The sequence below is a fragment of the Sciurus vulgaris genome (assembly GCF_902686455.1).
Source record: "Sciurus vulgaris genome assembly, chromosome: 3".
Taxonomy (NCBI): Eukaryota; Metazoa; Chordata; class Mammalia; order Rodentia; family Sciuridae; genus Sciurus; species Sciurus vulgaris.
In genome coordinates, this window is record NC_136463.1 from 150426073 (window position 1) to 150445828 (window position 19756).

Genomic DNA, 19756 nt, shown 5'->3' on the forward strand with positions numbered 1-19756 from the left:
ATCTTTTCTCCATTGTAAGTTTTTGGCACCTTTGTCTAGTATGAGATAACTGTACTTCTGTGGGTATGTCTGTGTCTTTTATCCTGTACCATTGATCTTCCTATTTTGGTGCCAGTACCATTCCATTTTTGTTACTATTGCTCTGTATTAGAGTTCAAGGTCTGGTACTACTGTGATACCTCCTGCATCACTCTTCCTACCCAGGATTGCTTTGGCTATTCTGGGTCTTTTGTTCTTCCAGATGAATTTCATGATTGCCTTTTCTGTTTCTATGAGAAGTGTCATTGGGATTTTAATAGGAATTGTGTTAAATCTGTATAGAACCTTTGGAAGTATGGCCATTTTGATAATACTAATTTTGCCAATCAAAGAACATGAGAGATCTTTCCATCTTCTATGGTCATCTTCAATTTCTTTAATATTCTGTAGTTGTCATTGTAGAGGTCTTTAACCTCTTTGGTTAGATTGATTCCCAAGTATTTCTTCTTTTTGAGGCTATTGTGAATGGAGTTGTTTTCCTCATTTCCCTTTTAGATGTTTCATGGCTTATGCATAAAAATGCTTTAGATTTATGCATGTGAATTTTATATCCTGCTATTTTGCTGAATTCATTTATGATGTCTAGAAGTTTTCTGGTGTTGGTTTTTTTTTTTTTTTTTTTTGTGGTGCTTGCTGGGGATCAAACCCAGGTCCTTCTACTTGTATGGCAAGCACTCTACCAACTGAGCTATCTCCCTAGTCCCTCTGGTGGAGTTTTTTGGATCCTCTAAATATAGGATCATATCATCAGCAAATACTGACAGTTTGAGTTCTTCTTTTCATATTCATATCCCTTTAATTTCTTTGATCTGTCTAATTGCTCTGGCTAGTATTTCAAGGACCATGTTGAATAGAAGTGGTGAAAGAGGGCATCCCTGTCTTATTCCAGTTTTTAGAGGGAATGCTTTCAGTTTTTCTCCATTAAGAATGATGTTGGGGCTGAGGAGATAGCTCAGTTGGTAGAGTGCTTGCCTTGCAAGCACAAGGCCCTGGGTTCGATCCCCAGCACCAAAAAAAAAAAGGATGTTGGCCGTGGGCTTAGCACAAATAGCCATTACAATGTTGAGTTATGTTCCTCCTATCCCTATTTTTTCTAGAGTTCTGAGCATGAAGTGGTGTTGTATTTTGTCTAACACTTTTTCTGCATCACTTGAAATAATCATATGATTCTTAACTTTAAGTCTATTGATGTGATGAACTACATTTATTGATTTCTGGATGTTGAACCAACCTTGCATCCCTAGAATGAACCCCACCTGATCGTGGTGCACTGTCTTCTTAACATGTTTTTGTACGTGATTTGCCATGATATTGTTAAGGATTTTTGCATCTATATTCATCAGATACATTGGTCTAAAATTTTCTTTCCTTGATGTGTCTTTGTCTGCTTTGGGTATGAGGGTGATACTAGCTTCATAGAATGAGTTTGGAAGGGTTCTCTTCTCTATTTCCTGGAATACTTTTTGAGAAATATTGGAATGAGTTCTTCTTTGAAGGTCTTGTAGAACTCGGCTGAGAATCCATCTGGTCCTGGGCTTTTCTTGGTTGACAGGCCTTTGATGGCTTCTTCTGTTTCATTGCTTCAAATTGATCTGTTTAAATTGTCTGTGTCCTCCTGGTTCAGTTTGGAGGATCATATATGTCTCTAGAAATTTGTCGATGCTCTCAGTATTTTCTATTTTGTTGGAGTATAGATTTTCAAAGTAGTTTCTCATTATGTATTTCATTGTTGTCTGTCGTAATAGTTCCTTTTTCATCACGAATTTTACTAATTTTTCTCTCTCCTCTTTGTTAGTGTGACTAAGGGTTTATCTATTTTGTTAACTTTTTCAAAGAACCAACTTATTGTTTTGTCAAATTTTTTAATTGTTTCTTTTGTTTCAATTTCATTGATTTCAGCTCTGATTTTGATTATTTCCTGTCTTCTACTACTTTTGGTGGTATTCTGTTCTTTTTCTAGGGCTTTGAGCTGTAATGTTAGGTCATTTAGTTGTTGACTTTTTATTCTTTTCTTGAATGTGCTCCATGAATTTTCCTCTTAGTACTGCTTTCATAGTGTCCCAGAGATTTTGATATGTTGTATCGTCGTTCTCATTGACCTCTAAGAATTTTTTTTATCTCCTCCCTTACATTTTCTGTTATCCATGCTTCATTCAATAGCATATTATTTAGTCTCCATGTGTTGGAATAATTTGTTTTTTATTTTGTCATTGATTTCTAATTTCATTCCATTATGATCTGATAGAACACAAGGTAGTATCTCTATTTTTGTATTTACTAAGGGCTACTTTGTGGCATAACTTATGGTCTGTTTTAGAGAAGGATCCATGTGCTGCTGAAAAGAAAATGTATTTGCTTGTTGACGGATGGAATATTCTATCTATGTCTGGTGTCCTCGGCTCAATGAGTCTGGCCAGGGTCCTACGGGTCCTAGCTGTTGTCTCAAAATGGCGGCAGCCACGTGTAACCAAAGCTGTAGGTTCTGTGACATTGGACTTCCAGGCAACAGCAGGCAGCTGGCAATCCACTGGTGGTGTGCTAGCTACTGGTGGACGATTGGCAGGTGGACCTCGTGCAGTGGGTGATGGGCAAGCAAGAGGCAGGCAAATTGCAGATGATAGGCACCAGTCAGTGAGCAATCTGCACTCAAAAAATAGTCTATATGCTGGCAGACTGCAGGCAATCACAGTGGACAAATGGAGTAAACAGCAGGGGTTTGATAAGCAGCAAAGACTGCCTCACCGAGAAACACATATCCTCTGCTTGAAACCGGAGTTATGGAGCAACAAGGAGAGCAGCCTCCCTCTAGTCTGCCATCTTGGATCTCTCTAGATGCTAGGTTCCTAAGTCCAAGTTTATGTTTACAGAGTTGATTGTATTCTCTGGAAATCTGTGCTCAGCCTCTAATCAAGGGTAATTTGTGATCCCTCCCTTTATTTCTCCTCCCCTTTCTACAAGAAAAGAGTTGATAAGACTGGGATGGGTAGATCTCTGGGATTTCATGGGGCTATCCACATAGATTTTCAGTGCTCAAGTTTTTAGGCATTTATAGTTTTTTTGGTGCTGTTGATGGTGGTGCTCACCTGTAATTCCAGCTGCTTGGGAGGCTGAGGCAGGAGGATTGTAAGTTCAGTGCCAGCCCAGGCAAATTAGTGAGCCTCTATCTCAAAATTTTAAAGGGGCTGGGGATCTGGCTCAGTGGCAGAGTGCCCATAGGTTTAATTCCCAATACCAAAAACTTTTTTTGGTTTCGCGTACTTATATAGTACTATGTGTTAGGCACAGTAACTCTAAGTAGGTATATTTTATCCCCATTTTATATACAGTACAAAGAAAAATATATGGAGAGGTTAAGTAACTTGACCAATATCACAAGAAGTAGTAGAAATGGTAAAACGCCCTCACTACTGGCTCCACTGTCCTCTCATGTTTGATCTGGTCCAACAGTCTTGAGACCAGGACCTGTAGACTTAAAATTTGGCATCTCTGCTTTCCATATTTATGAAAGAAATACGTTAGGAGAAAACACCAACTTTCTAAACTTTTATCTGGTCAATGATATCTAAGAAGACTGATAGCAGTGGGATAGCTTGGTAAGATTCTTCCCTCTATAGACGGAACCTTAGAGGTTCTCTTCCTTAGTGTTTTGTTTTTAACTAATTGTTTGAGGACAGGAGGTTTGCAGCTATATCTTCCATCTTTTCACTTTGGGGAGGAGTCAGATTATTTCAGAGGCCATCTCAAAACTCTCTAACACACCATCCTTATAGTTGCCAATTTTACACTTCTGATTATGGGAGGTAACAGTGTTCAAGTCACTTTTAGTTAGGTACACAATTATTTGTAGCCATCCCTTTATCTTCCTGCTCCAGTCTGAACCCGGTGTCCTCCAGGGATGTTGTTCAGCTATAATCCTAGTTCTTTACTGCAATTGTCATAGGACTTCCTTCATCTCTCTGTAGTTTGGGGCCTCTTATTTCCTGAATCATTTGGCCTTTTATTTTGATTTACTACCTTGATGGTAAAGGAAATCCTTTTATGGAGTTTTTTTTTTTTTTGTACCAGGGATTGAACTCAGGAGCATCTGACTACTAAGCCACATCCCTAGCCCTAGTTTGTATTTAGAGACAGGGTCTCACTGAATTGCTAGCATGTCGCTGTTGCTGAGACAGGCTTTGAACTTGCAATCCTCCTTCCTCAGCTTCCCAAATCACTGGGATTATAAGCATATGCTACTGCACTCAGCTCTTTGTCACTATAAATAAAAACTTATAGCTGAGTGTGGTGGTGCATGCCTATAATTTTGAGTGGCTTGGGAGACTGAGGCAAGAAGATTGCAAGTTCGAGGCCAGCCTCTGCAACTTGGCAAGGCCCTTAACAACTTAAGGAGAACTTAAAACAAACAAACAAAAAAGGATTAGGCTCAGTGGTAAAGTGTTTATGTCAGTCTCAAATTCATGAATCCATCTCAGATGTCTAATTCTCTGGGAATTAAGATAATCTATCATCTTGGAACCCACTGTTGACCCTTTTTTCAGTTGATTATCCATGGCCAATGCTAGTTGATTCCTGGACTCCCCTTCTACCTGATGAGCATATGAAACCACCAGTGCTGCTCAGTTCCTACTTTTATTCAGGTTCTGTTTGAAGAAAGGACCTTCCATTCTTCAAATGAAAGGATCACTGGCTGTCACCACTTTTATTTTACTCCTTCCTGTTTATATGTATAGGAACAGGAATATAATCATTTATAGCAGAAGTATGTGTCTGATATTCCTTAACATCAAAAAGGCACTAAGATGTTTACCATTTATATTAGAATTCTTTATATTCATTTTCCTGCTTTTAGTGTCATTATGAACACTTGATTTCAAGTATCCACAATTGTTTTTGATACTCTCATGTCCTAACTTTGCTGATGGGACCCCCCTGGGATGATTCCTTTATCTTTTTTTTTTGGTGGGGGGTGCTGGGGATTGAACCCAGGGCCTTGTGCTTACAAGGCAAGCACTCCTGAGCTATCTCCCCAGCCCCTGATTCCTTTATCTTTAAAACCGCTGTGGCTCACCCCCATTTTTTTGTTTTATTTTTCCTATTTTTTTAAGTACTGCAAATTGAACCCAGAGACACACTATCACTGAGCTACATCCCTAGTCCTTTTTATTTTTTGTCAGGGTCTTAGTTGCTGAGGCTGATCTTGAATTTGTGATCCTCCTGCTTCAGCCTCCAGGGTAACTGGGATGACAGTTGTGCACCAATGCATTGACTTCTCTGAATGTTATTGAAAGTATACATGCTCTCAAGTAGTAACTGTGTTTTAGATCCATTTGATTTTTTCCTGTCATAAACTATGGTAGCCAGGGAACCCTGTTTCCATTTTAGGGAGGAGAGTGCTGGGGACCAGACTCAGGGCCTCTGTGTACTAGGAAAGCACTGAGCATCTCCAGTCCTCTATTTTGAGACAAGGTCTTAAATTACTGGATATGCCTTCTTAACATTGCAATCCTTCTGCTTCATCCTCCCAAGTCTCTGGAATTACAGGTGTGCATTCTTTTTTTTTTTTTTTTTTTTTTTTAATTTTTTTAATTTAATTTTTTTTTTTTTTTTTTTTTTTTTAGGTACTGGGTTTGAACTCAGGGACACTTTGCCACTGAGCTACATCCCCAGCCCTTTTTATTTTTTGAGACAGGGTCTCGCTAAATTACTGAGGCTGGCCTAGAATTTGCAGTCCTACTGAGTCCCTGGGTACAGGCGTGCACCACCACAATTGGCTACTTAACTCCTGACATTGACAGTTCCCAACATTTAACCCAATTTGAAAATGATTATGCTGGATTAGCTGCTGTTTGTGAGAACCAGGAAGATACTTTAAGTCCTAAGTCCCCAAACTGTAGTTTTTTTGATTCTCTGAAATCTGAGCCTAGTAGGGGCTATCTCAGTTAAAGTAGAAGTGTTCATTTCCTCAACAATTTCCCTGAATTAGCAGGATCTGACTCTACAGGGGCATTCCTTTTCCTTTGGTTATTCCTTTGTTTATCCAGGTTTATTTCCATAGTTGGGGATCACTGTTTACTTCCCTCTCTACCTAATTCTGGACATTTTTATTTGAAAAGCCCCTTCTTTGTTCAAATAGATTCTTAACAGAAAGGCAATTAAATCCTGCTTGTTTTCATAGTAAGGCCATTCCACCCTGCAATTCTTTTTAAGTCAATACTCATTGGTGCCCTGACATTTTTTGTGTGGTTACCCGGGAATTTCCATGAACTATCTTGCAGCAGGTTTCCTTAAGGGATCCAAGTACCTATTTTCTGATCCACAGTAACTGACTTTATTTATTTATTTTTTTTTGGGGGGGTGCTGGGGATCGAACCCAGGACCTTGTGCTTACAAGGCAAGCACTCTACCGACTATCTCCCCAGCCCCAGTAACTGACTTTAATCTCAACTAAATACTGTGTGTTATGTAACCATTTTGATATTCCTGCTCCTTTCTAGAACCTACCCAAAACTTTTGATATCACTTTATAGGTAGAACATATGCTTTTCACTGGTACTCTTTTTTCTGTTGGATATTTGGGAGGTGGAAGTTGGATTAAAGTCTCTTTCATCTTTTAATTTGGGATGAGCCTGGCCTAAGAATGGGTTTATTGACTTTTTCATTTATGTATTTTGGAAGAGGTAGAATGGAAAGGATTAAGACAAGAGTTTAGGTCTATGGGTCTACTCTTGATTCCATCATTAAGTGTAAACATGGGTGTTTTCACTGAAGGCTAAGAAAAAAAAAAAAAATTCCAAATCTGGCTGCAACTTTTTTGGGTTTTCTTGCATCAATTGCCTAGGTCCTGGGCAGTTGCCAGCTTGTTCTTTGGTTAAGTTCAAAGGTAAACTCTTACCACTTAATAGCCCTTGGGTTAGAAATAGGACTGACAGTTTTTACTTCAGCCTCCTTGAGCTCACTGGAAATCCTTATGTTCTGGTGTTTATTCCTTTCCTAAAAACCTTTTGTTAACAGGTCACTTCATCTCAAAACTGTTCACCAAATTACCAAAGCAAAAGTATTATAGGTGGAGGATTTCAATTGACTTAGACTTCTTATCTGTGATGGACTGTTTAACCTCCCTCTACTTCTACCCAAGTTATGTTCAAGATAAGGACAGCAGGAATCTTTCGTGAAAGTGGAAGCTGGCCAGGTGTCCCTGTACAAGTATGTCTTCCCGGCGCATCTGCAAAAGCCAACCCTGGCTGTTATTGGCCTCATCAAGCCCTTTGGCTCCATGATACCCACAGGAGAGGTACAAGTTCGATGGGCTGTCCAAGTTCTGAAAGGTCTGAACACATTGCCCCTGCCCAGCATCAGGGTAAAGGAAGTTGAGGAAAGGAAACAAAACAAACCCAGCGGGTTTGGTTTGTGCTATTGCAAGGCTTTACAATCAGATTATATTGCATACGTAGACAAACTTCTGACCAGTATCAATGCAAAGCCCAATCTCTTCTCTCTGCTCCTGACGGATCCACGCCTGGCTTTGGCCATCTTCTTCGGTCCCTGCTCCTCATACCAGTTCTGCCTCACAGGCCCAGGAAAATGGGAGGGAGCCAGAAACACCATCCTGACAGTGGGACCAAACACTCAAGGCTACCAAAACTCGAACTGTCCAAGAATCCCTGTCTTCCTTTGAAAGTTTCCTTAAACTAGGCTTTCTGGCTTTACTTGTGGCTCCTTTCCTGATTTTTCTATAAGGAAAAGATCTTCCAAAAGGCTCTTCTGATGCATAGAGTAGGTTATAGCTTTTGGCTCCTGCCTTCACAGTTACGAGCCCAGTCCTGGCTGAAGGCTACCACCCTCCTCCCCAGCTGGCCCCAGGGGAGCCCCTGATACTCCCCAGCCTCTCCCAGCTCTGTCATGTCTAATGCTAGAGGTTGATGCCCAAGATTTCTGTGCACTGGGAGGTCCCACATCATTTAAGGAAGAGAGCTGTCCTAGGCGGCCCACTGAGCTGTCAGACCTCTCCAGCAAAAATCTGTTCCCAAAGATCTCATCCAAGAGCCCCCGCCCACCTCACAAGACTGGTTTGCACTCAAATGATGCTTTCACATTAGCTGAATAAAAACAAATAACCCTTTAAAAAAAAAAAAAAAAAGATAAGGACAGCAGCACTAGGCATACAGCTTAGTGGCAAAGCATTTGCCTAACATGCACTAGGCCCTGGATTTGATCCCCTGCATTGCCAAAGACAGCAAGAACATCTGCCTCAATGCCTAGCTTATAGCAGCAACCCAGTACCAAGCTAAGTAAAATCCCTTCCCACAGAGTAGGTACATTCTGTAGTTTCAAGATAGATATCTAGTACACTGAGCCAGAACTTTCACGTTACCAAAAAATAACAAAGTGCATTGGGACATGGCTTAATGGTGCTTGCTTAGCATATCCAAATCCCTGGGTTTTATCCCCAGCACTACACACAAAAGGCCTAGACAATACACTATCAGATCAGATTCCCATTTCTACTGTGTGTTGGAATGGCACACTCCTTATTGCCACTGACATAGGACTTGGCTTTGTTCATTTGTTGGCACCAGGCAAGTTACCATAGTTCCCACAAAAATAGGTTACCCTTTATGACCAGGTCTCAATACACCCAACATTTCCGCTATAGGATTTATGCCTTCTTTTAAAACTTCTTCAATTACCAATGTAATAATGCAATTCAGTGTGAAGAAAAGATTAACGTGCCAGGCTGGTGGCACATACCTGTAATCCCACCGGCTCACGAGGCTGAGGCAGGAGGATCATGAGTTCAAAATCAGCCTCAGCAACTTAGCAAGGCCCTAAGCAACTCAGCAAGACCCTGTCTCTAAATAAAATATAAAAAAGGGCTGGGGATATGACTCAGTGGTTAAGCACCTCTGGGTTCAATCCTTAGTACCCCACCCCCCAAAAAAGCAACTTGAAAATTCTATAGATGCAGTATTTTATACCTGCAAGCTCTGCCCCTCTGCCCCAACTTGCCTTCATTCCTCCTACCTTGTAGATTATATAAAGGCTAACACAAATATTAACTTTAAACAAATTTTTATTACACAAAGGTTGCACATAATTGGATATTTCTTCTACTTTGTACACAATTATTCTTATTCTCCAGAAAGGCTGCTTCTTAACTTCTCATCTGATGATGGCAAGCACTAAAATCCTGGTTTTGGCAGAACAGTAGTAGAAATGCCTCAGTGATTTAAGTTGAAAGCAGTACACTGGTACATGGCTCTTGCACCCAGTATCAGGAATGTACAAATGTCTTTTTATTCAAAAATACAAAATAAATTATCTATAGGCATGGACAATGACAGCAGTAAACCATTATGTATTGTCAACTGAAACCAGTAACTGATGGTTATAGTGATTTTCTTAAACATCAACCAGCCTTTTCTTCAGTCATTTTCTTCACTGACTTCTCTGAAGTTATTGGTGAGGAACCCTGCCTTGAGCTTCCTGTCACAGTTCATTAATAATGGTAAAGCACTATTCTTAGAGTTAGAACATGCCACCTCCCATACCACCTCCCATTCCACCCATTGCACCCATTCCAGGATCCTTTTCTTCTTTAGGAATTTCTGTAACTACAACTTCTGCTGTAGTTAACAGAGAAGCAACTCCAGCAGCATCCAGTAGAGCAGTTCTTACAACCTATAAAAAATATAATGAAATGTTAATTTTTCCCGTAGAAAACTAAGTATGACTTACTTAATGAAATCTTAAATATGCAACTATTTACCTTTGTTGGGTCAATGATTCCTTTTTCCACCATATTCACAAAATCTCCAAGCATAGCATCATAACCAACTTCTGAGGAACTCTGCAGAATTTTCTCAACTATCAGAGATCCTTCAACACCTGCATTCTTAGCAATGGTCATTGCAGGAATTTTGAGAGTTCTTTTAATGATTTCTATGCCTATAAAATAAACAAATTTTTAGCAAATTTACTTCCTTTTGGTAGTAATTATAATACAATTCTGATGTGTGACGATACTGATATAGGAAAATTCAATCCTGCCATAGGTAACATCATCCCCCCATAAGGTGATAATTTATCAGCTCCCTCTGGCACTGCCACTATATTATTCTACTTCAGTTATTCAGGAAACTAAAATCAGGTCTCAAGTAAATTCATTTGAAAGTTTTATTTACCAATTTTTTGATCTTCATTAGCTGGAGTTAGTGAGTCCAAGGCTGGAATGCACCGAAGCAGAGCACAACCCCCACCCAGAACAATGCCTTCTTCAACAGCAGCTCTTGTAGCATTGAGGGCATCTGTAACTCTGTCTTTCTTTTCATTCACTTCGACATCACTTGTCCCACCAACCTGAACATTAAAAGAATTTCAAGTAGTATGGGCCTCTCCCATTCAAGATGCAGACCACCAAAAAAGTAATTAAAAAAAATAAAAGATGAAAAATTGAATCTGAGTACAGTGGCACATGCCTGTATTTCCAGTGGCTCAGGGGGCTGAGGCAGTAAGATTGTGAGTTCGAAGCAACTTAGCAAGGCCCTAAGCAACTCAGTGAGACACTATCCCTAAACTAAAAAAAAAAAAAAATATATATATGTATATGTATATGTATATAAAAAGAGGACTGGGGAAATGGCCCAGTGGTTAAGCATCTGTGGGTCCAATCCCAATACAAAATAAAAAAAAAAAAAAAAAAAAAAAAAGAGAGAGGCTGGAGATGAAGCTTAATGCTTGCCTACCATGCAAGGCCTTGGGTTCAATTTCAAGCACCCCCACAAAATGTTTTGGGCAAGAAATAACACAATAAAATTTTTCATGAATAAGTTCATACATATTTAATTTAAAAAAAGAAGGCTCAGAACCCAAGATACTACCCCACTACAATGGATCTTACCTTCAGCACAGCTACTCCATCTGAAAGTTTTGCCAGTCGTTCATTTAGTTTTTCCTTTTCATATTCACTAGTTGTGGTTTCTAATTGTTCTGTGATTTCTTGAATACGCTTTTCAATTTGAGCTTTATCACCTTTTCCTTTCAAAAGCATGGCATCATCTTTGGTGACAATGACCTCTCCAACTTTTCCTAAGTCGTGAGGCTGAACATCTTCAATATTTAGGGTCAAACCCTCCTCACCAAACACCTATGAAAAAACATTGCAAAGTGAATCCTCATAGGTTACTGTGTCTTCCTTTGTACCAAATTTATTAACATATAATGCCAGTACTTTGACAAGAGAAACATCTTGAAATACTGTATATGTTTTTTGAAATGAGATTTCAAAGCACTGCTAGTCCAGAAGGAGACTTGAATATAGTACTTTCATTACATTTCCAGCTTCTTGATCATCATAACTCAATTAGTATTATTTAAAAACAAGTCTAAAGTCCTTAAGTTCTATATCCTTTCTATCATATTCTTTCACAACCAAGAACAGATATATAGTCAATAAGCCCATTCTTATATCAGACTCATGGCAAGTTAAAGAAAGGGACCTAATCTAACTCCCACTTTCCAAATATCCAATAGAAACAGACAGATGATGTTTTCTCATATATTTCAGACCTGGAAGCATAAATAACATTCAGTAAATGAATATCACATTTATTTAACTTACTGCGCCCCCAGTAGCAATAGCCATATCTTTAAGTTGGTTTTTTCTGTTGTCACCAAAACCTGGAGCTTTAACTGCAACAACCTGAAGACCAACTTTTAGCCTGTTAAGAACATTAATGATAAGATGTAATAGAATAAAAATGCCCAGCATAGTTCCCCTTAAATTGTGGTACTATTAAGATTACTTAGGACTGCTGCCACTGGTTTTCTTTCTTCTTTCCTAACTACAATTAAGACTAGAAAAGATACGAGATAGAGGACTATTTTCTAACTCATATTCATGTTCCTATGTGACTTCCTTTTTTTTTTTTTTAATAAACTGTCAGCCTCACATTCCAATTCAACAACTAGACCCAAGAACCAAAATCACATCATGTTAGGTTGAAAGGTATACTGATAACTATTTTACGACTGGTACAAATAGTAGTAATAAATATTAAATTTGATGAACAGTTTACTCTATGGGTTCCCACTTAGTATTAGAAACAAGTTATCAAGTATGAAAAAGCAATGTTCTAAATGCATTCCTTTAAACTAAATGTTATATAAGAAGCTGACTGGCAGTATTAAGTTCACCTGAAATTTTATCAGGTTAATGAATACTTGGAATATAGAATGAAAGAAATGTCCACCTGAAAGCAGATTGTAGAATAGAAGCAATGTTCAGATTTTGAGTCAGAGCTGGTCTATTGTATTGAAGCAGAGAGAAATCTTAAGAGTAAGCTATGATGATATGCCAAGTGCATCAGATATCAACTTTACAGCTATCAGTCTGTACAACCAAATCTGTTGGCTTTAGGGGCTGTGAATGTAGCTTTGCCTTGGGTTGATCCTCAGCATGGCAAAAAACAAACAAAAACCCCCAAACATCAATGTAGGTAGGCTTCAAATTTCACCATCTACAAGGCTTTTCTTGGCACCCACTTCCCACACACTGGAAACCTAAGCTAAGAAAACCTCCACATTAAGCAAGCTCACTTAGAACTTTTGGGTCAAGTCAACGTATGTCATCTCTGAACCACACCTATGAATTTGTACATTTTCACTATAACAAAATTAGAAAGTTTAGCATTTGACATGTCTCAATCTAGGTATACCTCTAAGATAAAGAATATGCATCTTAATAATGCCTGGGATTCTGTTTGTAGCATGAACACTACTTATCTTAAAATTCCAACATTTAAATGCATACTAATGAAGAGAACTCACTTGAGTGGTAATTTCTTTTTTCAAACAATTTATTAAAGGTTTAACAAAATAAGTGTCTAATTACCAAATTCACTTAGATCTTCAATTTTTAAAGAATGAGTTATTTACTTACCTGTTTAACCCAAAATTACATTCTAAAAATTATTTTTTGATCAAGGAAACTTTTTTATTACTCTAGGCACTAAAAGGTAAATCAAGCCAGATGTGATAGCACATGCCTATAATCCTAGAGATAGAGGAGGCTGAGGCAGGAGGATGGAAAAGTTCAAAGTCAGCCTTAGCAACCTAATGAGACCCTAAGCAACTTAGCAAGACCTATTTTTTAAAAAGAAGGCTGGGGATGTGGCTCAGTAACTCCACACCCCTGCATTCAACTTCCAGTACCAAAAAACAAAACACAAGTGAATCAAATGTGGAGACACACAATAAAGATCTCAAACAGCAATATAAAGTAATTATTTCCCCTGCAAATATAAACCATCAAATACACTGTCTATTACCTGTTCAAAACAAGTGTACTTAGAGCTTCTCCATCAACATCTTCAGCAATTATGACCAAGGGTTTCCGGTGAGCATTGGCAATTTCAAGAGCAGGTACGATGGACTGGACGCTAGATATTTTCTTTTCACTCAATAGAACATAAGCATCCTGGAATTCACATTTCTGACCTGCAAAAATAATGTACATTTCAAATCAAAGTTTACTGAGAATATGACTGCAACTTATTTAATGAAAAGTTAAACCAAAGTTTCACTGTCATTTAAAAAAAAGTGGTGAATGAGTTCATGTTTTCCTCCATTTACTATAATTTTTAGAACATTACAAATCTGTTTTTTAGAGGTATGCCACCAACTAAGTAATGCCTATAGTGTGAAATACACTAATGAAGTGTATTTTAAAATTTTTTGTTACTGATTTATTCTTACCTTTTGATGTATTAATGAAGTAGGGAGAAATATAACCTCGATCAAACTTCATGCCTTCGATAATTTCTAATTCATCATTGAGTGTTTTTCCATCCTATTAAACAGTCAAAGAATTAGGTATAGGTATTTAACTGATAAAACACAAAACTTGGAATTATAGACCTAATTAATAAAAATACACCCCACTGGTCATAAGTCATTTAGAAAGGAGTATGCAAATTCCTAGAGGACTCAATTCCAATTCTCCAACAATTCTCAAAACTGCATATTTGAATAATTCTAACAGCTGGATAAAACAGTATCACCTAAGTTAGGACAGATTCATTGCAGGAAACCAAAACTATCAATTCACCCAGAACCCAGTAAGTATAAAGTCTGTAGAGATGCGAAGAGTACACATTAAAGGAATAAAACAAAATATTCTAGCCAAAACCCATGGATTGACCTTTTCTACTTGGAAAACTGAAGTTTCAATTATCAGATACCTCATTCAAGCTATCATTAAAATATGAAGTTGCCAAGCCAATGCAGTGGCACACGCCTATAGTTAGTTCAGCTACTTAGGAAACAGAAGGATGGCTTGAGCCCAGGAATTCAGGGCCAATCTGGGCTACAAAGCAAGATCCTGTCTTAAAATAAACAAAAAACCAAACACACTTACCTTTACTGTGATCACACCCTTCCTTCCAACCTTTTTCATTGCGTCAGAAATGATGTTGCCAATTTCTTTGTCTCCATTTGCAGATATCGTAGCAACCTGAAATAATTGTTACCCATCAAAATTAAATGGTAATGCTATTATCCTTAATCAACTCCCTTCTCATTTCCTAGCAACTTCCAAACTGATACTTCTACCCAGAAGAGAAGATTATTTATGATATAATAGTTTTTCCCCCTCTTTTCGTACTAGATATTGAACCCGGGACCTCACACATACTAGATAAGCACTTCATCAATGAGCAACACCCCAGGCCTTTAAAACTTTTTAAAAAAAATTTTGACACAGGGTCTTGTTGCTCAGGCTAGTAAGCAACTTGGGATCCTCCTGCCTCAGTCTCCCCAGTAGCTGGGATTACAGGTGTGTACCTGGTGGTATAATAGTTTTAATTAAATATTGGTTCTCTAGTTCAATGTTTTTTAAAATTCATTACTTTGAAGATGGAATAAATACATTATCTTAGACAAAAACCCATCTCGTTATTTTTCTTTGGCAAACAAGGTGATCTCACAAACTGACATAAGGGGTAGGAGGAGTTTAGTTCTGCAATAAAGTGCTTTGCCTAGCATGTGCAAATTCCTAGATAGGATCTGTGGCTATGCAAGTAAAAGCACTTCTGACAAGAGCTAAGAACATCTTCACATGTATATGAATCCATTTTATAGCCACACAGAACTAATAACCCATTAAGATCCAAATTATGGGGCTAGGGATGAGATTGGTGGTCTTGCCTACCATGTATGTGCATAGGCCCTGGATTTTATCCCAAGCACAAAAAGAAAAGAAAAAAAAAATCCAAATTATGGTCATAGAATCTCAAATGTTTTAGGACTGCTGGGCATGGTGGTATATGCAGGCAATCCCAGTAACTTGGGAGGCTGAAGAAAGAGGTAACTTCTGGGCCAGCATGGGCAACTTACCAAGACCCTGCTTCATAATATAAAATAAAAAGGACTGGGGTATAGCTCAGTGGTAAAGCACCCCTGGGATTCAATCCTCAGTACTGAAAAAACCAAAAAAACTAACCCATACATACTATTAAAAACAAACAAACCTTTATCATAATATATATATTTTTAAAATTTATTTATTTTGATTCATTGTAAACAAACAGGGTACAACTTGTTTCTCTGGTTGCATAACATATTATGATATCCTTACCTGGGCAATTTCTTCAGGAGTTGTCACAGGTTTAGACTGCTTCTTAAGTTCCTCAATTACAGCATCAACGGCTAACATCACACCTAGTTCAAGAACATATATTTTGATGCTTGGTTTCATTACTTCCATGTGCAGTAGATATTCTGAGATGACTAATGGTGCTATAGACTGAACCCAAGGGTTGCAGGCATGCCAGGCAAGCAAGCATTCTACCACTGAACTATATACCTCGGCCATGACAAATATTTTAATTTCTTAAGTCTATATACAGCTTTTGTGCCAGTGCTCTTCCTAATCAATGGAGTTAGATAATATGCAATGAAACAGTAACTTAAGATTTACTTAGTAAATGAAGTCCCACAACACCAAAATTATTTTGAAAACTGGACCAAGGAAAGGTCAATTTCAAGTCTTCCTAATTCAAGCATTCGGCCTGTTTTCAACAGGTTCACCCAACAACTCTAAATGACACAAAAGAACCCAATCAGAGAATATCATACTTCAATAATAGAACTTTTAGTAGTAGTGACAATAAGACATTCCTACCTCTTCTGATTTCCACAGGATTAGCACCTTTGCTAATCTTCTCGAAGCCTTCCTTTGCAATAGAGCGTGCCAGTACAGTAGCAGTGGTGGTACCATCCCCGGCCTCTTCATTTGTGTTATTGGCAACATCTTGAACAAGTTTAGCTCCAATATTTTTATATTTATCCTTTAAATCAATTGACTTTGCAACAGTCACACCATCTTTTGTTACTTTGGGACTTCCCCAACTCTGTTCAATAATTACCGTTCTTCCCTATAATTGTAAAAGGAGAAAAATGTGAAAGACTACTCTTAAAGGGATTATTTAAATTAAAAAATAAAAAAAAAAAAACAGCTTTTAAAAATAAGTTAACTATTTAAAATCGGAGATTGTTTAAATACAAGTTGTGTCATTCTTATCAGTCCCACAACATGAATCTCAAGGGCAAGTTCATCAACATTCTTGGTCTACAAATGACCTCTTCACTTCTCTGCCAAGAGCATTAACTTTGAAAGCGGTATTATGGGAGATGAAAATCCTAGGGACTAAAAGATACCATCTTATAAAATGAACAAGAACAGTACAAATACGAAATTCCAGAACATTTTAAAAATGTCATACTTAAGTTCTGGCTAGTGCCTGTTTGCTTTAAATTCACTAAAATAACCAGCAAGAAAAGAAAGTTCACTAAACACAGCACATACAGGAATGGCAGTTTGGGGATCTCAACCAAGCTGCTACTTTCAATTCTTGAATGTGAAACACAATATTTTATAACTGAGCAGATAACCATTATTTGAATAGCTTCAATTTGAAAAGAAGCATCACTTGGCTGCATACCCCCTTCAAAGGCTTTCTTAAAATATTGTCACTCAGTATTCAATGATTTAGAATTTTATATATGCTTTGGAAGGAGAGATGGCATAAAATCTTCCCCTCTGGGGAGGAAAAATGAGAAGCTATTGTTTAATGGGTAATAGTTTTCCAAAAGCAGATTTTTAAAAAGTTGTGAAACTGGATGGCAGGGATGGTTGCAAATGAAAATATGCTCATTGCCCCTCAAGTGTTCACTTAAAAAAAAAAAAAAAAAAGACAAAATTTTAGCTAGGGTAGCGTAGGCCTATAATCCCAACTACTCAGGAGGCTGCAGCAGGAGAATCAGGCAAATTGGAGGCCAGCCTGGGCATCTTAGAGAACCTGCTTCAAAATAAAATAAAAATGGATGGGGATGTAACTCAGAGGTAAAGCAATTACCCAGCATTCAGAAAGCTCTGGATTTCAATCCTCAACAAGGTAAAAACAGGTAAATTTTGTTATGTATATTTTACTACAATAAACACATGCACATACATACGCACTCCTGAGATATTATAAGTTATGCTCTTTTCTCTATACTTAACACTAACTACTGGGAAAAGATCCAAAACTTAATTCAAGCAGGCAATCAAGATTAATTGTACCTTACAGTTTTAAGAATCCACCTTGAGTTATAAGTTACTTCCCTGATTACATCACACATTATACAAAATAAACGGTCAATCTGGCTGAAGCAGTTTAAGTTTTAAGACTACTGGGTCTAAACAGACTAAACAAAAAAACACCGTCCCCAGAAACTTCAATAACTTCATATTCTTTAAGTATTGTTCCCTAGTTCAGTGTGATATCTGTATCAACAAAACGTTATTCCCTAATAATACTGTAATTAAAATAAAGAATACTGATACCTTTGGCCCCATTGTAACAGCTACAGCATCGGCTAAAAGGTCTACACCTTGAAGCATTAAGGCTCGGGCATCCGCACCGAATTTTACATCTTTGGCATAAGCCCGAGTGAGATGAGGAGCCAGTGCCCTAGACACTGGTCTCATCTGGCGAAGGACTGTGGGTAATCGAAGCATTTCTGGAGGAGAAAAGATGATGATCAATAATAGCACTATCCGTGTGTCCCAGTACAGACATGTCCACCTGGGTAACAGAATACGCAAAGTTCGATGTGAGCCTGGCTGACCTCTGATTCCACCGCTATGCCTGGGCCTTGGAACGCAGCGCTGCTTTACAACTATTAACCCTGGCTCAGAAGGGATGCCCCCAGGCCTGACCTACAGCCCTAGCACAAAGCACATCCAAGTCCTTACCCATATACACCTACCCCAGTCGCTCCAAACGAGTTAATATTTCACCAATAAAAATGGCCTTGAAAGAAGAACCACTCCAAAAATGCCCTATGAAACCAAGACAGGAGCGCTAGAGAGGCAGGTTACAAATTCCAGTATTTCTGGCGGTGCAAAAGGCCGCTCCGCAAAAAAAAAAAAAAAAAAAAAAAGTCTCCATGTATCCGCTCGCGGTTACTGTATCAGAAAAGATATCAAGGCCGCGATGCTGAGGACACCCGCCCGGCCCACTCCACAACCCCACGTGTCTTCCCTTCAGGCCGCCCCCAGCAAGGTCAAAAGTGGAGGTACAGTATCTCTGCTGCCAGAGGGGACAAAAACCAGTTCCTTCACCGAAGCCGCCACCCTCCCGGAGCCCTGCAGTCGGCCAGGAGCGGGTTGCACCGGAGGGCCCAACTAGCTGCTTCCCCCAGATTCTATCCGGCAGGCAAGTCCGTCCTCCATCCCGCGCCTGGACCGAGCCCGCGAACCGTCCGCACGTGACAGGAACCCGCATGGCCCCACGAGGCCTGGCTCTGGGGGCTGGGCCCACAGCGCCGCGGAGAAGTCGGGGCTCTAGCCCGCCAGCCCACTCAGGCAGGTCTGCGTTGGAGAAAGGCCTGCTCCGGGGTCGTCAGCCCCAGGACCAGGCGGCGGGGGGCCGCCGCGTACCTGCGGGGCGTCGGCAGCGAGTGCACGCGGCAAGGCAGGCCGTCTGCGGCGAGTGAGGGACAGAGTGCAGGGCGCACACGGCAATGAGCCCGTGTCCCCTCCCTCCGCCCCCCCAGCCCCCCCGCCCTGCGGCACCGCGTGTGCGGGCGGCACCCGCCCCCTTCCCGTCGGCCGGGCCCGGCCATCTGCATACCCCGCGCGCGAGCCCCGCCCCTCCTACCTGCGGAGGGTCAGGCCAGCAAGCTCAGTCCTCTCGGGCCCACTTAGGCTGGTTCCCGGGCCGCTCTTGGTTCCAGAACTTTCCGGAAAGCGCCGCGCTCTCTGAGAGTCAAAGGTCAAATCTCGTCATTTCCGGGAGGGGACGCAGGGATGGTTCTTTCACCTCGGCTGGCTGCCTAGAAAAGCCTAGAAAGAGCTCTTCTTTTCTTCCGCCTCCCAACCCTCGCGTCAGTGGCCTGCGCACAGTCCTCGGGACGAATCACGGCGCGCGCTGGCGCGGCCGCCCTCTCTCCCGGGGGCGGGGGCCGGGCAGGGTCGAGCGCGCCTGCGCGTGGGGCGGCCTTTTCACGTGTTCTGAGGGCCGGACTGCGGGTCTCTTTGCGGCGGCGGCGCGAGAGCGGAGTCCTAGCTGAGGCGGCGAGAGTCATGGTGAGTCCTGCCTGGCCCTGAAGCCGCCGGATCTTGGTCGATCTGGGTCTAACTGGAAGCCCCCATCGGCCCTCTTTTGGGCCTGGCAGT

General features: G+C 40.1%; 2 protein-coding genes across 5 annotated transcripts in view; one reads left to right on the plus strand and one right to left on the minus strand.

The window, feature by feature from the left end:
- Nucleotides 1-9091: 9091 nt before the first annotated feature.
- HSPD1 (heat shock protein family D (Hsp60) member 1) lies at nucleotides 9092-19379 on the minus strand. Of its 3 annotated transcripts, none has more exons than XM_079132591.1 (12): nucleotides 19239-19379; nucleotides 17921-18096; nucleotides 16217-16469; nucleotides 15671-15753; nucleotides 14453-14548; nucleotides 13792-13885; nucleotides 13365-13533; nucleotides 11657-11756; nucleotides 10937-11182; nucleotides 10221-10395; nucleotides 9806-9984; nucleotides 9092-9717 (listed from the first exon to the last, which is right to left on the minus strand). In XM_079132591.1, exons 2-12 carry the CDS (start codon nucleotides 18092-18094, stop codon nucleotides 9565-9567), a joined length of 1722 nt encoding a protein of 573 aa, XP_078988717.1. In that variant the 5' UTR covers nucleotides 18095-18096; nucleotides 19239-19379; the 3' UTR covers nucleotides 9092-9564. The 3 variants fall into 3 exon arrangements, with proteins under 3 accessions (XP_078988717.1, XP_078988716.1, XP_078988718.1); XM_079132590.1 differs by lacking the exon at nucleotides 19239-19379 and adding an exon at nucleotides 19019-19149; XM_079132592.1 differs by lacking the exon at nucleotides 19239-19379 and adding an exon at nucleotides 18346-18942.
- A 101-nt stretch (nucleotides 19380-19480) lies between these two features.
- LOC306656960 (10 kDa heat shock protein, mitochondrial) overlaps nucleotides 19481-19756 on the plus strand; it is a 37877-nt gene continuing 37601 nt past the window's right edge. The window contains exon 1 of one of the 2 annotated variants that reach the window (XM_079132601.1): nucleotides 19481-19666. In XM_079132601.1, the coding sequence (XP_078988727.1) occupies nucleotides 19664-19666 (3 nt within the window). In that variant the 5' untranslated portion in view covers nucleotides 19481-19663. The remainder of the gene's footprint in view (nucleotides 19667-19756) is intronic. The other variant, XM_079132600.1, reaches the window with a different exon arrangement.